Source organism: Excalfactoria chinensis, chromosome 3, assembly GCF_039878825.1.
Source record: "Excalfactoria chinensis isolate bCotChi1 chromosome 3, bCotChi1.hap2, whole genome shotgun sequence".
In the NCBI taxonomy this organism is placed as follows: domain Eukaryota; kingdom Metazoa; phylum Chordata; class Aves; order Galliformes; family Phasianidae; genus Excalfactoria; species Excalfactoria chinensis.
Window position 1 is genome coordinate 51,418,670 of NC_092827.1, and position 17,964 is coordinate 51,436,633.

The window sequence follows — 17,964 nt, forward strand, 5'->3', positions numbered from 1 at the left end:
ACTTTAATAAGGAAGGTCTTGCAGAAACCTGTGAATTCCCTGAGTTCTAGGAAGCCGACACCACATCCTGAAACTCTCAGAACATCAAAGGCTAGAGAGCTGTGAGCATTGAGCAATCCTGCCTGCTATGCTGCAGCTGAAGAAATGCATTGCCTGCCAGATTAATGAACCATTCAGACATGGCATTCAAAGCAATCCCGGATTACAGGAGTTTGGGAAATGACTGCAGAGACCAGAACTGACACATGATTCCTGGGAGACTGCTGGGTGCAGGCAAGGCCACGAGCCATCAGTGTTGCCAACTGGACACAGCCTCTGCTGCTGCTGGCTCAGGGCCCCACCTTGTAGCAGGGATGCCAGCCTGGGTAGGCCTGCACACTGCTCGCTCACTGAGCTCTGAGGATCTCTCTTCCCTAGAAAAAGAGACCTCTGCTAGAGAAGTGTCATGCCTGGAAGCCGTAACTCCTACATTTTGCCTGTTGCACCCTGCTACAGTGACACCTACGGACCATCCCATTGGAAATCTTGAGACTCAAGCTACAGATGCACAGAAGTCCCTTGTGTCTGGGTGTTGTGGTTTCTCACCTCCTTTGTTCCTGAATTAGCTGTCAGGTAAAGAAATAGGATTTTTCTTTGCTACACTGATCTGGAAGAACAGTTTATTGCAGACTTATCTTAATGCACAGTGAGTTGGTATGCATGTGAATGGTTAATTTGCAGAGGATTTCATTCTGTGTCTGCCTCACTTCACACAGGAACATATTTAATAATTATAATTGCTATGTAATCTTTGCAACAAAAAGAATTTAATGGCTTATTCCAGTCATCTGCGAGAAAATATTTGACATATAAATATTTTTATCCAGATAGCAACAGCCTTGAATCAAATCCAGAATTCAAGGTACTTGTCACTGTCTTAGCTAAAGGTCTTGTATCAAGGAGGGAACAGCCCTGATGGAACTGCCTTCCAGCCTTGCCACGCATTTCTTCTGCATCCCCTCTGCACTGGAGGATGAAACCTTGCACACCATTGCATCCTTTAAATCCAGCTCCTTTCCCCAGTAGAGAGCTGCAAGTGTTACCCAGAAGTCTTCTAGGGGACAAAGAGTATATACTGTTTGTAAACCTGGGAAGTGGATGAGGCTGAATAATCCCTTGCCAGATTGAGATCTGTCTGTAGTCAGGCAACCACTGACTCTTATAGTGAACAAGATTTTTATAGAGGGTGGCTCTAACAGCACTGATGCTGAGATTCCATGAGTCAGAGGATGTGATACAGGGGTGGGAAGATGGTTTCTGATAAGCACATCCACACTATTATATTACATCACATGCAAATATTTATTTGCATTTAAAAGCATAAGGGTTCACACAGCATTCATCAACAATAATCAGTGTTGGAGTATGGATAGTATTTGCCTTTCTGACTTTTCACCAGCTCCATAATCAAAGAACCAGGAATGGTGCCTGGTGTGCAGGAAAAAAGAAAGAGGAATTGGGACCAACAGAAGCATCTGACCCCCCTTTAAAAGACACAGCTACAGACAGAGACAGATCAATACAGTGAACAAAGGTTACCAGAGTCCAGCAGCAGCAGAAAGCCACAGGTCATGAGGGAAGAAGAAGCAAAAACATAAACGAGGTTTCTCCTGGAGTAGCTGATCTCCCAGTCCCAACAGTAGATGAATTTGCAGGGCAGCACTACCCAGCATTATCACGAAGCAGCAAAGCTAATGCTTATTTCACATGCTCTGGTGTTACATGACCAGAAAGAATTCAAAAAGAGAGGAAGACAAAGCTGTTACATGAAACTAGACACTAGCTACAGACAGCTCCAACACTGCATATGGTACAGCCTGTAGCTCTTGACAACCTTGTTTGAAGCTGGCAAGCAGAATATTCTGAAATTTCAGTTTCAAGCTGTTCAACAGAGATTTCAGATAAGTGATCATTCATAGTCAGTTGTGCACAAAAAGAGGCATCAGGCTTTGGTTCAGGGTTGACTTGCTGATTGAAATTCCTGTTCTGCCTTCACAATGCACTGTTCTGTGCTGCTATGTGCCACACAATATGTGCTGATGACATAAAGTCAACAAAACCTGTTGACTGTGGTAAAACAAACAAACAAACAAACAGACCTGCATAAGTCAGCACTAGTAATTGCATACCAGAGGAAAAGAATTACTGAGCTTTTTTGTACAAAGCTGCTATTTATCATGTTTCTCACTGCTTTATCTACTGGTCTCAAAATAATTAGCAGTTATAAAACTTGCAGCATTGTTTTCATAGAATCATAGAATCACCAAGGCTGGAAAAGACCTAAAAGATCATCCAGTCCAACTGCTCATCTATTACCAATAGCTCCCACTAAACCATGTCCCTCAACACAACATCCAGTCTTTCCTTTAACACCCCCATGGTTGGTGACTCCACCACCTCCCTGGGCAGTGCATTCTAGTGCCTGACCACCCTTTCTGAGAAGTAATATTTCCTAATGTCCAGCTTCTCCCCTGCCGTAGCTTGAAACCATTCCCTCTGGTCCTAAAGAAGAATTTGTGGTCTTTAAGAAGAATTTATCCTCTGGCCAAAAATATAGGTTTTCTGAGGGCTAGAAAATTCAAAAAATTCAAAATACAGAAAACAGAGAGAAATACAGCTGTTAACTTATATTAACAAAAGACTACTAATATCATAATATAGAAAAAGTTACTTCTCAATAAGTCATATCAATCATGTTGCTGCACTTTTATTAATCAGAAAGCATTAAGAAGTTTCTTCAACAGGAAGTAAGAACTCATTACTTTAGTAGACAATAATGCATCTCATTTGGACATGGGATTATTAACGTACACCTTCAGTTATGGTAATATCACAGGGAGGCTGTTGGTTGTGGATCTTGTTTCAGAGGATCCTTTTCATACCACCGTCCAAAAAGCGTCACAGTGACAACTGGTTTTGTTGGTGCTGTCTTACTTATCAAACGCCCATCCTTCAGTACCTGATTGGAAAGAGTAACAAAAGGTTATAGTTGGAGGAATAATATGAACAGGTGAAGAGCTCAGAAAGATGTCACAAAATAAAAAGGTACCTCAGACCATATCACTTACAGCAACTAGCGACTTCATCAAACAGTATTAAATATGCCTGATTATCACTACAAGAGAGTTCACTTTGTTGTGACATAGTTTATGCCATTACTAGTCCACAGAGAATCTAGCAAGAATCAGCTCCAGAGTGTGCCATTACCTCAAATTCCCCAGGGGCCAGATGCACACCGCTGTACAAGACTTCTGGAAAGACGTAGTTAGTGCCAAATGTGCCGCTGAGGGAGAACATGTCAAACTTGGTCTGCGCAGTCTCCACTGGCTGCCCACATGTGCTCAGGTCTGTGCTCTTACACTTGAGCAGCGTGCATATCTGTCAGGAAGACAAAAAGGAAACATACTGAGCAAAACAGAAACACTCAGTTATGCAAGACTTGTGTCATTAAACCTAGTATGTATTGGAGCAGATGACTGTCACAGAATCTCTTCCGTAATTTATTCGTTCACCTCTTGACCTAATTGTAAGGTATACCAGACTTGCACTTTAATAGATAGAAATAACCTCAGTATCTGATGTAAGCACTGCCAGTGCACCTTACTTTGTCCCTGCAGGCCAGTGGGATTTCCACTAATTCTTCCAGCTTCCAATTCTCTTATTTAAAGATTCCCTTCACACGAGTCTTAGTAAGACTTAATGAGATTGTGAACGGAAATTTTGTACAAATGAAACAAAGCCCTTCTCCTCAAAGGTACATTGTGCAACCGTACACATTAACAGTAGGTGTACACATTACTAATGATACTTCAATAGGAGGTCTGGTAGTCCATGTGAATTCTGAATTAGATATTCTCCATCCAACGTCTGTTGAATACTGGATTATCACACTGAATCACACATCTGTCTCTGGGCCCACCAATGCAGGAGACCTGGACATGCTGGAAAGAATTCAGTGTAGGGCCACTAAGACAATTAAAGGACTGGAGCACCTTTCCTATGATGAAAGGCTGAGAGAACTGGAACCAGTCATTCTAGACAAAAGGAAGCTCAAGGGAGATCTCATCAATGCCTATAAATAAAAGAAGGTGCAAAGAGTATAGATCAAGTCTCTTCAGTGGTATCCAGTGCCAGACAAAGAGGCAATGGGTACAGACTAGAACATAAAAGGTTGCATCAGAACATCAGGAAGAACTTCTTTACTGTACAGCTGATAAAGTACTGGAACAGGATGCCCAGAGAGGTTGTGGAGTCCACCTCTTTAGAGATCTTCAAATCCAGCTCCTATGTGGAGCCAGAAGTTGGCCTCAATGATTCTTGTGGGTTCCTTCCAGCTCGAGATATTCTATGATCCTGTGTTCCTATGATATGCTCCTGGGCAACCTTTTCCAAGTGGCCCTGCTTGAGCAGGGTGTTAGACCAGGTGACCCTCAAAGATGACTTTCAATCTCAACTATTCCATGATTCTGTAATATATGACAGTATAGTGAATATAGGACAACAGTGAAGTCAGCATCCTTCATCACGGTTTTGTATTAGCAGCTGCAGCATGGAAACTAACGTAAAAAAGATAATCCTTTCCTTTTGTCCTCACAGTTAGTTCTCCATCTTAAAACTAATCAATGTCTATGGACACTATTAAGAAATGTGAAATAGGACTAGTTCTGCTGTGAAGATTCAAAGGGCATTGGATGGCTATGCTGGCAGGTGATGGAAGCATTTGTAGATTTGTATCAGATACTGGGGAACAGGAAAAGAATATTTGCAAACAACAGAAGTACCATTTTTCAGCAAATATGGTTTCTTACTGAAACACAAATACAAAAATGTAATCTAATTCTCTCAATAGTTCTATAGAAATAAAATAATAATAATAATAATAAACAATGGAAAAATAAAGTAGAAACTTCTGTCTTCTATAGAAAATTCAGTACTTGTGGAGATTACTTGGAAGCTTCAACAGTCACTGAAATACTTTTTCCCAGTAAGCTCACCAAGAAGTAATTTTATTCAATCTATCTTTTTAAATGATGAGCTGTTTGCTGGCTAAGACCTCCCTGCATATCCTGGAGTCAATAGCAGCTGGTATGTGAAGGTCTTGCTGGAAGAGAGAACTAGCTAACTAAAAAATGAAAGATTAATTTACTGGTACAATAACTTCATTATGAAGGCAGGGAAGGATTTCCAATATGGCGTTAGGCAAACTCAGTCAGGATGCAACTCACTGCCTTCCCAAAGCGTTGACAAAGGAACGGTGGAACTTCCAGTAAAAGCTGTATGCCATTTCACAAAACACTTACTGCAGATACTCAGAACAGAGGACCTAAATATAGCTCCCTACATAGCCAACATTGTATTAAATAAATAAATAAATAGAGAGTGGCCTCTGAGAATTTAAAGAGGTTTACAAACTTTTCTTCTAAATACTTTGGATTTAATGGCAAATGGACTTGGACATTCTAGCAACTACTGTTTGTTGCTAACAAATAGGATACCGAAGAAAATCACCAACCTTCCCCCACACCTCCCATCTCAAGGAACTAAAGGTTCCGCTCTGTAAATAAGCCTCCTAAAATAAATAACATCCTGCAAAGAATTATTACCTGCAGATAGTACTGTCCTTCAACAACATGAAGCCCATCAAAAGCACCCAGCACATAAACTTCATCTTTTCGTTTCTCTGCCATCTTGTAGCTCAAGTGGCAGCGGAGGTCCTTCTGGCAAACCGTGAGATTCCCCTCAGGCTTAGTGAGCTCAGTCAAAGTGAACTGATCATAAAAAATGAGTCCACTGAAATCATTTTCATCTGGTAAGCAGCTTTCCACATTTGAAGCATACGAGCTCCAGCTGACAGCAGGAGGGGAGGCAGGAGAAAGGCGAGGGTGTGAATCTAGTTCAGCGATGAGGAGATGCCCATCCGCAGTTTTCATATTGTAGTAATATGCTCTGGCTCCCTCTGGTGCGTAAATACCACTCCCTGTGGAAAATGTAATTTCTTATCCAAAATGATTCAAATATTTCATATTGTCCTTTCAATTATTTTCATTGCTAGCTTGACCAGTATTGTGTAAATATTATAGAATTTTTATTCTCATTAGATGTAACCATTTAGCCACTCAAGTAGTCAGAGATCAGGCTATGGAAAAGAGTAGCATTTGTTTCACTGCATGAGGTCTGTTTGGCCTAACTGAAGGGCAGAATGTCACCTTATGGTATTGCATTTAGCATCCCTCAGTTCTCTTCTGCATGCAGCAGAGTTGTATGAATATTCCTTCATTCTTGGCAAGTTAATGTAAAAGGATTAACTACTGAGTGAAACCACCTAAAACACCATCCAGACAAGTATCACAAATCCATTCTGATGGGCACCAAAAGGGATAGGTCCAGCCCAGTTTATACCAGCTGGAGACTCCTCCCTACATGGGGAATTCACATCTGACCTGTCCCAGATGGTGGAAAAAAATCAAAGAAAATCTGTCATGCTCATCACTGAGGAACTCTGCCCTTTTCTACTCAGGTAGAAGTGGTAGTACTTCACAATTTGTTTGGAAACAAACAAAGAAAGGAAATCTCCAGGAAGCTAAGGAAGAGAAAAGAAAGAATCACAAGTTTGGTTGGGTCTTATATGGTGCATTAGGGAAAGGACTTACCGAGTTTAAAATTCGGAGACTAAATCCTTCCAAATAAAGAAAACACATAATACTCCTTTGCATTACATTCTTTGCAGAACAGGGAATTAAGATTCATAGTTAAAAAAATAAAAATTCAAAGGAATTAAAATTAATTACCTGTCATAGACATGATGGTGTTATGAGTATTGGAAGCTAGGAAGTTGACTCCCATGCCCATAGCCCATGCTGAGTGAAACTCCACAGCGGACAGAAAGGGCAAAACATTCATCCAGGCCGTTGGGAAGAGCACTGTGTCCACCTGTAGCTCACTCACAAGCACCACAGCAGGCTCCCGGAAAAGAATGTCAAAGCAAGTGAAAATGCCAAACTTCCCAAAAGGAGTCTCAAAGGTGACGAATTCTGGCTCTTTCGGGTAATTAAAATTATTTGCTTCTGACATAAACAGATTATACTGCAAGGGAGAGAATAACAAGAGAAACCAGTTAAAGGTGCCCGATGCAGAATCTTGAAGTCATTCTGCAAGACTGTTCAGAATGACCAGAGAAAGTTTTTAATCAATGATAGAATGCTTCATACCTAAGAAGTCAAGCTGAAACACAGTGATCACCACAGTGCCCCAAAGATGGATATGAAGAGATATAAGTTGCCTTTGCACCTAACTAGAAAAAAATCTGGCTATCTGCTACTCTGCAGTTGTCAGCCACCTGTAACTCCCATAAAAATAATCTCTCTAGCTTCTTCATCTGCATTTAAAATACTGTTTATTCCAAAGACGTATTTCAGAGAAATAATAATGGAAGAGAATCTCAAAGCAACTGGTGGGTTGGTGACCTTGATGTGGGGACACATGTATGAACTGGATGCACAGCAGTATCAAGAAGAAACACATGACAGAACAGCATCAAAAACCAGAGCAGATAGAGGCTGTGGTGACAGGGAAGACGTATATGACCTCAACTGAGAGAAAAATCAGAGTGCGTGACCCTTCCAGCTTTGCAACATTTTCATTCTTCCTTTGGGTTCCCCTTAACTAAGGGAGCCCCTTAATATACAGGCAGCTTAGACAATAAACACAGGTAAAAGAGCCAGAAAGTGAGTTCATGTTTACTGAACTTGGCACTTAGCTCCTGCACCATGCCTAGTTGGCACACAGGGTTCAGCCTCAATATTGGCAATGTCTCTTTAACCCAGTATGCTCATAAACAATTATCTTGGCATTGCCTGCGAAGAATTAGTAGAAGTACTGGGTTCAAAGCGCATTAAGTAAACAACTGACATCAGTCTAGCCACATCATCATGATATCTGGCACCAAGCCCCAAACAACTTAGAAGAACTCCATAAGAAAGTACATAGAAGTGAAAATATATGCTTTCATGAGGTGCAATGTTTCAAAGTACTTGTTTTACACTCAGAATAGATTTACAATCCCAGTTATGCAAAAACTGTGCTGAAAATGTGCTTAAACATCACAACAACAACAACAAAAAGGTAGGAAAGGGCTTTTTTTCCTTAAAATCAGACTGTTCACATAAGATTGTATGCAAGTGAACATTTTAAAATGCTGGAACACGAAGGGGTAGTCTGGTGAAAAGCTAGCACCGAAAACTTGAGTTTTTCTATCAGCAGGGTTTCCACTAAATGGGAATTAACAAACCAAGGCAGTGAATCAGCTAACATCGGATCTGTGTAATCACTCAGTTTTCATTCTAGTCTGTTTATAGAAACAGGACAGCAAATACAAACTTAGTGTCAACGATTCACAGCAGCAGAAAGATTCTTTTAAATTAAAAGCAAAAATCCGTAAGAGATAAGTATGCGTCATGGGACAATTACAGGCATTAAACTGCCTTGCCAACTAGAGACATTTTGGAAGGTGTGGAAAGCCACTTCTTACCTTGTGGTAACGAGCCACCAGTTTCCCTTCTGAGTCAAAGACAACATCAGTGTTGTACTGGTACCGACCATCACTCGGACACTTGGGATCACTGGAATTACATGGTTTCTTGTCCCCAATATTTGCAACTACATAGATGGAGTTGTTCCTGGCCATGCAGCTGAGTCGTTCCTGCACTGGTGCTCGACCAAATCTAACATGTTTCAGACCAGAAAAAAATAAAAAAGTACTTCAGAAAATACTGTTGGTGGTGTCCATCCCAGGAGAACTGAGGGCACACTGGCAGCACCCCTGTTCCAGCTGTCGTGGAAGGAGAGGCAAACATATAGGGTGGCCATAGAGAAGGACTGTCATGCCAGATACATAGGTAGTACTGAGGAATAGGGCACTGAAAGACTATGATGGAGGGCACTATAGTCCAGCAAGGCTACTAATGAAAAACCTGACTTAAGACAATAAAAAGATACAAAAATCACCTTCACAAAACTTAACTCTGAAGAACTGGAATAAAGATGTGCTTAGACTTATTGTCACCACCCAACACCACAGTCATTGAAAAAGACACAGTAGCTTATGTTCCAGCAGGAATCTGCACACCGTGCACTTCTCTCAGCACACATTACCTGCTGCAAATCTTCCTCTTTTGACCACTGAGGAACACTCTCACAGAGGTGATATTATTGTCTTAGCACCTCCTCTTTGGGTAGGTACAGAATGCTGTGGTGCAAGAGTCAGACCACATCTGTCGTTCTATGGCTGAGCACTTAGCTCATACTGTATGGGTCTGAAGTCCAGTGCTCACCTACACGTAATCACATCCCTGGTGGAACACGGGAAGATCATGTTCTACAGCACAGAAGCTCTACTGATTAGGACTTTATCTTACTGCAATTGTGAAAAAAGAAGAGACTAAAATATTCTGGGATGGATCACTCACAGACTTACACACTGACTAGTGATCTCATCACCTCTGTCACTTGTTTTCAGGAAGTTTTTGGCTGTTTTCAGAAACTCTATGGTGGGCTCTTATACAATCATAACATTTGTAAAAAACAACACCAAATATAAGTCTAGTATTACAGATTTCCAAACTGTTCAAATCAAGATAGCGTGAAAATAATAAAAACAGAATGAGAAGGAGCCTATTGTAGCATCAAATCTTTTCTCAAATGCAACAAAAAACATATGTTTTTGTCACATTCAGCAACCCAAACTCTGTATGTGGTCTGAATTTATCTTTAAAGTATCTATTACAAAAAGGAATCTTTTAACAGAGCTCTCTTGTCCTTTTGATGATGCAATTGACCTTCACATCATACTGAAACAGAAACGTGCCCTGATGTAAAATGCATTAGCAGTGCATAGACATTTGTTGGGAGCAGCTCATGACTCCACAAGGCACCAGTTTGAAATCACACAAACACCACAGAATCACCTGGTGGGATCAGTGCAGGGAATCCAGTTCACCTCTGGATCAGGAATATCCTCCAGGTAGGGGTAAATGGTTTCCCTCGTGAAAACCCAGCCATAAATGCCATCCTCGGGAGTCACAATGATGCGGGCACCCTGGCAGAACAGGCTCCATTAACAAGGCACCGTCAAGGCACCCCCAGGATGGTCAGCGGGAACAGAAAATACCAATGAACAATACTCACAAATCCATCTCATACCTGCTGGGCTGCTTCTTTAATAGCTCCTTCCAGAACATCCATGTTTCTGTTCATCAGGGCCAAAGCATCGTCAGGAGAAACCTTGTGAGCGGTGTGTGGCAGGATGACAGCGTGCTCATACACGGCTGCAATGAAGGTGTCTGAGGCCAGGGCCTGCAGGACTGCCAGGGCAAGCACTGCTGCACACACCAGGGTCTGGGAAGGGACCATGGCTGCTGCCTTGCAGTTTCTTGAATGCTCTGAGTCACAGAGAAATGGCAAAAAGGGAACATACACAAAAAACAGAAGAGGGTCAAAGTTTAACTTAAATATGGGAGGGAAGAAGTGCTGGCCTGTTAATGTAGTACCTTGGAATCGAGAGTCTCTGGTGACATACAGGAAAGTTCAACTTTACATGGTGAGGATGTTGCAACTCAGTAAGAGCTGGCAGAGGACACAGGCGGTCACAGTACAGTGGGTAGTGCCAAGTGTAATAATACTGATATTTAAGTAAGTTATTAAATATATGACTAGGAAAAGCCATCCAAACTTTCTCTTACATTGTTTCTGCCACTGATTACAACACACTTCTGCTGTTTACAATGGCTTAAGCCTGATACTCATAGGTCTGCACAGACCACCAGGCCCTGAAGCACACGTGCTCCTTCCTACCTCTAACAACATTCTGTTTATTGATCAAAGAATGCTTCCTTTTTAATGTTTAACTTCAGTTCAAATGCCTTTCTGCATAACATCTTTTTTTATGTTCTAATAGTTGCAGTGTTCTCATTTGGAGTGGAAAGCAGAGCAGGGTGCCTGCCACCATTGCAGTGCCAGCTCAGGAAAGATAGAAATGCTCTTGGTGAATGCAAGCACCACAGAGTGCCTTGCAAGAGCAGTGCTTTCAAGCATTAGGAACACCAATGCACATCTGCTGATGTTCATCGCTAGGTACTTCTCTAGGTACAATGTCAGGTACAACATGCTCATTCAGGAGCCTTGAACAGCCTCATTCAGCCAGCCCTTGAAAGGCTGCAATAGAGATTTCAGTGATAAGCAAAGTAATTTAGTTTGGAAGGCTTTTTTTGTTCTTATCAAAGGAAATACAGGTTGTGTCACAATAGCCAAAATGAGCCCTAAGACTGAAGAAGGAAGTGGTAAATGTTCCCTCGTTAAGCAAGATCCAAGAAAACATTCACAACAGTGAATGCATGTCACAACCCAGACAGATGACCACCCTGGCAGGTGAAGTCACCCTGCAAGGATAGGGTTTCTGCAGCAAGGCTGGGTGTCTGGTGCTGTGCCAGCTGGCAACACCAACTGACTGCAGAACTGGGAGCTCACCCAGGAAGAAGGAAATAAACCAGGTTAAGAAAATAAACAACATAAATTGACCGAGTCAAATCCTGTGAAACTACAGCAGCCCAGGCTATAGATGGCCACAACCAAAGAAGATGGTATTCCTGGAGTTCCTTCTATTTTTCACACCTTTGTTTTCCCAGTCCACTTTCCCCAATCTCTGCTACTACACGAGGACAGGATTTACATGATTACTTACCTTTGTGAGAGAGGATGCAATTTGGTGCCAAATTAGCTCAGCTGTAGGGATAGTCTGCCTTCACACCATGGTCATGTTCCCCTTCCTGAACTAAGAGAAACTGTCTGGAAAATGACTCTTCATTTGAAAGGTTAATCGTTCTGTGGAAAAACTTGCAAGAAGGAACGCTCCTTCAAACTGGCAATCACTGCAGAGCAGCAGGAACAGGCAGCTGAGTAAGCTCAGCAAGCTCAGCAGCCCCTCCTATTTTAACCACTACACATAGTTGTGGTGCTGTTCTGAAACAGGATACAATGTCCTGTGGTACAGATACACATGCAGAGATACTGTACTTCTTCACAATACTAGTGTGTTTTCCATCACCTCCTCTATATTAATTGCACAGGGTTACTATTTAATACAGCTATAAAATAAAATCTTACTTTACCTCATCATTTTGTTCAAATGTAAAGCATTTTATGCCCTGTAAGACTATTTTATTATTATTATGTACAGATTAAATGTGAACAATGTTTTCTTTCTTTTTTCTTCAAAACAAACCTGAAAAATAAGCTGCCATGTTTACTTTACATAAAAAACTTAGCCAGTACACACAAAGTAATCCAGTGCACCTTCTTGGCCTTCACATGGGCAGGTGTATCTGTTCATGCTATTAGTCAGCTTGTGGCAACACCTGCATGCAGCCTTGACACAGTATCAGCAACCACTTCATCTGGGAGACAGACACATTCTGTGAAATTGCTCCTTTTCAGGATTTTTATATAGATCCACCTGGCTGCTTAGAAAAGATGTCAATTATCAACAGTTTTGTGGAATGGAAATTTTCCACACTATAAAACTGCATCCAGGAAGATCAAGCAGCTTCCCTCAACTACAATTTAGGGCATGGCATGCTAACATATCACACAGTGCTGAGCTGACCATCTGACTTTGAAGCAACAGTCTTAAGAGGCTTGTTTTCTTTTTACAAGTAGATGTTAACTTAAAAGGCAGCCATCTGCCTTCAAAGTTTTCACTACTCTTAACTGGTTTATAAAGGGGCTTGCTCAGATATGTGGCTGAACAGTGTTGTGGAACTGACTTGGATACATCTTCCTAAAACAATTCAGATGATTAAAAATCATTTGTTATTGGGCCAGTATCCTCTACTCTGGGTCTGGATCCCATGCTACTGAAGTCACACAGAATCACAGAATCACAGAATTGTAGGGGTTGGAAGGGACCTCTAGAGATCATCGAGTCCAACCCCCCTGCCAAAGCAGGCTCCCTACATCACGTCGCACAGGTAGGCGTCCAGGCGGGTCTTGAATATCTCCAGAGAAGGAGACTCCACCACCTCCCTGGGCAGCCTGTTCCAGTGCTCCGTCACCCTCACTGTAAAGAAGTTCTTGCGCACATTCGTGCGGAACTTCCTATGCTGAAGTTCTTTCCGGCTGCCCCCAGTGGGATCAAGGTCAAGTCTATGACAATTCTAAGCTATAAAAGCAGATACAGAACTGTCCAGAAGAGTAATTTATTTTGTTGCAAGATTAAGTAAACAAATCAATGTGCAATGACTATGTTGTTAGACAGGGCAATTTAAGAAATAATTTCCATTATAATTATATGTATTTGCATTAACTAACCTCAATTAATATTATAATTAGTGCTACAGAAGCAAGCAGACAAAATCTTAAAGAGTATCTGCAGTGGTATCATGATGAAGCTTGGTGCATACAGAGGATCCTTTTCATACCATCTCCTGAAGAGCGCTACACTCAAAACTGGCTTGGATGTACCAGACCAGCTTATCCAAGGTCCATCAGTTAGCACCTAGTTGTGGAAAAGTAAAGTAAAAAGGAACATCGACTAAGCAATATTATTGCATGACAAAAACAAAATAAGATACTCATTAATGTTGACCTGGTTGAAAGATGTCTTAGAAAAAAAACAAAGCAATTTATGTATGAATCTCTTATATGGAGCCGCTGTGTCTAAATAAAAACTATGCAACACTTATGTCTTGTGAAAGATTTTATTCTAAAAGACTTAGGTAGACATAGGGGCTTTTTAATCATTCACACTACATGGCCGACAAATATGGTATGGACAGTACCATATGGTACTGGTTGGACTGGGTGAACCTGTGTGTCTTTTCCAACCTTGGTGATTCTATGATTCCTTTTTGTACACAGAGAGACCTTAACGTGTTAGAGCAAAGGATCAATTCCAACATCGTTATTGTTAACATGTCTCATAAAGTAGTATTGAAAGAGGCCTAAAAAAGCTTCTTTTTGAACCACCTCATTCAAACTATATCTATGAATAATATGAGTTGCCTGGCTTACAGTCATCAATTACTGAGAATATGCATAGCTTGTATTTGCTTTCATTTCAAAGGCAAATTTTAAGGATACTTTTTAGCAGCACCAGTAAGTTTCTCTCACTCTGAAAACATTAGATCTGTGCTTGACTTCTACCATCTGTTCAGTAAAACTGTACAGCAAAGAGTCTGCAAAGAGAACTTCCCGGAGTTTACAAGACTCACGAGAGCATTGCTTGGCACTATGTTTCCACCTAGTGGAGAAAAAATATAAGGGCTTTAACATGAACAAAACATTGATGAGCACCACTACATTGTGAGTCAGAAAATGAACCAATCGCACACGTGAAATCTCAGGAACGATCGCTTTAAAGGCACTAAAGATGCTCCAGCTATCTTAAACATTTATGAGTTGTTATATATCACATTTTCATTTCCTCTTTATCAGTAGAAGTCCTAGTCCTGTTTACATGTGTATGCATGCCCAAAAGTTATGGGAATTTCAGCTCAGGACAACTGAGTTATGATTATAAAAATGTTTTTGTTTTCCTTCTGAACGAGATAAATATCGTATTACCTGTCATATCCAAAGAAGAGTTGTGTGCATTTGCTGAAAGAAAATTGACATGCATTCCCATAGCCTATGCTGCGTGAAACTGAGCCACCATCAAAAGTGGGAGAGTTATTATCAGAAACAGTCAGAAATAGAATGCTGACAATCTGATATACACTCACCAGAACCACAGCAGAATCACGGAAGAATATGTCTGCACAAGTGAAAATGCTAAAGTATCCAAACGATGTATTGAAAGTCACACATTCTGGATCCTTTGGTCAGTTGTTTCTCTGTCACAAAAAAGGCTGTACTGCTTGTTGACATAAAAGAACAAAAATAGAAAGGGAATCAAATGGTTGGAATCAGTAATATTGATTATAGTATTCATTGACTTGAATACAAGTAATTGAGAATCATAGAATCACCCAGGTTGGAAAAGACCTTGAAGATCATCAAGTCCAACCACAGCCTAACCATAGTACCCTAACTCTAACAACCCTCTGCTAAATCATGTCCCTGAGCACCACATCCAAGCGGCTCTTAAACACATCCAGGGATGGTGATTCAACCACCTCCTTGGGGAGCCTATTCCAGTACTTGACTACCCTTTCTGTAAAGAAGCGTTTCCTGACATCCAACCTAAACTTGCCCTGGCGCAACTTGAAGCCATTTTACTTAATTTTGAAAAAGAAAATTGAAACCATTGCAAGAAGAATTAAGCACAAATATCCGTGATTCTGATTTACAGAAACAAAAGAGATTTCTACTTACTTAGCAGGAGTTCAGGACATTAAAGTTTTAACGCTTCATTCTACTTCCTATTGACATATGTTAAAAAATAGATGGCCCTAAGAGTTTTAATTAAATTTCATTTCATTATTTGTTATTAATTTCAGAATAGCAGGAGTGAAGGTATCTTAAGGGAGTGACTTTTTCTTGCTGATGCTTGCTAAATAACGACTCTATGTACAACTATGCTTAAGCCTGGAAAGTAGCCTTTGGTCCACATCTCTCATTACCCATGGATCATCCAGTTCCTGAAATTCATAGAATTGCTGTACCCTGTGATAATGAGCCACCAGTTTCCCTTCTGAATCAAAGACAATGATGATATTGTACTGATAGTAACCATCTCACTTGGTCATTTTGGATTAATGAGCTTACATGGTTTCTTGTTCACCATATTTGCAACCACATGGACTAGAGTAGTTCCTTGTCGGGCAGCTCAGTCTTTTCTGTACTGGTGAGGAACAAATCTAATCAGCACGGAAGGAAGGAAATAAGGCATCTAAAAGAGATAATCTGTACGAATACCAAAACTAAAACTAAAGACCGCCAAAACAATTGCTTTAAGTTAGTTGCTCTTTATACAGTTGTTTTCTGATGCTCAACTGAAGGCAGCGGTTTTGTGGTTCAAGCTCAGAATGCTGAAAATTCTGGCTTTATCTTAAGCGAAATAACTGAGGAACACAGAAGTTTGCTCATAGTGAAAGTTAATCTTTGCACCTTCTAGTTCTTGCTGCTGTCCTGTAACAGAACACCGATGTGACCCTGACATATGAGATGATCTTAGCATTCTGCTTCAGCTCTTGATTCAGCTGCTCAGAATTTGTTTCTTCTACATTATGTTCCATTACCTTTCATAAATTCACAGAATCTTAGAGTTTCTGACTGGAAAAGACTTTCAGGATCATCAAGTCCAACCATCAACCCTATCTACCACATCTCATCACTAAACTGCACTACTCAGTGCACCATTCACACATCTCTCAACACCTGAGCAACTCGTTCTCTTCCTCTACCAGTTACCCCAAGACATTTAAAATGATATGCATAAGCAATCCTCAGTATAGTTGTTTTTCCCCACCATATCATTCCCCTTGTATAGCAAAGACTATACCTTTCAGAATCAGTACATGGAACGCAGTCCACCTGTGGGTCTGGAATATCCACAAGACAAGCATATACTGTTCTCCTCATGAAGACAGTCTTCAGGAGTCACAATGTTACAGGCACCCTAGTATCAATACAGAAAAACAAAAGACAACATTTTCCCCCCCTCCTGCAGATGACGAGCATTTACCAAATTGCATGGTTGTAATGAAGTCATAATACCTGTCTGGCTGCTTCTTTGATGGCCATTTCAAAAATATCCATACTTCTGCTTATCAGCAACAAGGCCTCCTCAGGAGAAGCAGGCATTTCTGTGTCCTGTGACAAGTGCACGCTGCTTGCAGGCAGCTGTGATGTAGCTGTCCTAGGCCCAGGCATCAGGAGCAGACAGCACCAAAACCACAGTAGAGACATGAGACCTCAACAGTCCCATACCTGATGTCTGAAGTCACCCAAGAGGAGAACAGGGGCAAACAAGGACAGGGAACTTTAATAAAAAAAGGTCTTGCAGAAACCTGTGAATTCCCTGGAGTGCTAGGAAGCTGACACCATGCAACATAATCCCTGTGTCCCAAAAACCTCACAACACCAAAGGTCAGACAGTTGTGAGCATTGAGCAACCCTGCATTACGCCACTGATAAAGAAGTCACTGCTGTGCTGCAACTGAAGAAAAACATTGCCAGCCAAATTAGTGAATTATACAAGTACATCATTGCTGTGGGAAGGTAGGTTTAATGTAACCCCAGGTCACAGTAGTAAGAAAGCCAGTTTGGGAAACTTGAACAAAAACCAGCACAAGCACACCTAGTAGGGTATGGGCAAGGTGCTGGCTCTGAGGTCAGCACTGCTGTTTGGATGCTGATGGTGCCATCAGCAGCTCAGCAGTGCTCCAAATGAGGAGTTTACTTATGCCTAGTATTTATTCACAGCTTCACAGACTGTACAATGATGCCAATAAAGAAAACTGGGTATTTAGACCTGCCATTGGATGAGAGAAGAACAGCATCTGACATGGTAGCACTCGGTTTCCCATAGGAGACTCCACTGCTCTTCAGCCATAGTTCCTGGACTCCTAGATAGTCACAGCAGAAGATGCTTGTGACAGGACCTCAATTTAGTTTTTTTTTGTTTGTTTTTTTACCTCTACTGCAAACACAAAAGAGGGAAAAGGGGAGAAGATGCAGTGCCAGAGCTGTTAATTTTCTACCATTTTTACTGGACAAGTGGAAAAGCTGAAACTGGCTGCAAGACAGCTCATTATTTTCAGTGACATTTACATTCTGGTAATTCCTACCACTTCAAGTACAAATCAGGTAGGAAAGTGGGTAATTCCTCAGAGTGAATGAAATCTCATTTCTGTGGATTTGTACCTTGTACCCTTTGCATTTACCCCTAGTTCTCTCAGTTCCTTCTCACCTTCCTCACCAACAGCAAGGGCA

The 17,964-nt window shown here is 41.1% G+C and overlaps 1 protein-coding gene and 1 pseudogene across 1 annotated transcript; both read right to left on the reverse strand.

The window, feature by feature from the left end:
- Positions 1-1,324: 1,324 nt before the first annotated feature.
- On the reverse strand, positions 1,325-11,933 carry LOC140250422 (pantetheinase-like). Its single transcript, XM_072333132.1, has 8 exons — positions 11,774-11,933; positions 10,237-10,475; positions 10,002-10,132; positions 8,567-8,759; positions 6,828-7,122; positions 5,643-6,016; positions 3,247-3,417; positions 1,325-2,998 (listed from the first exon to the last, which is right to left on the reverse strand). The coding sequence occupies exons 2-8, from the start codon at positions 10,444-10,446 to the stop codon at positions 2,870-2,872; spliced, it is 1,503 nt and encodes a 500-aa protein (XP_072189233.1). The 5' UTR covers positions 10,447-10,475; positions 11,774-11,933; the 3' UTR covers positions 1,325-2,869.
- A 2,384-nt stretch (positions 11,934-14,317) lies between these two features.
- LOC140249925 (vascular non-inflammatory molecule 3-like) lies at positions 14,318-16,957 on the reverse strand (annotated as a pseudogene).
- Positions 16,958-17,964: the final 1,007 nt, after the last annotated feature.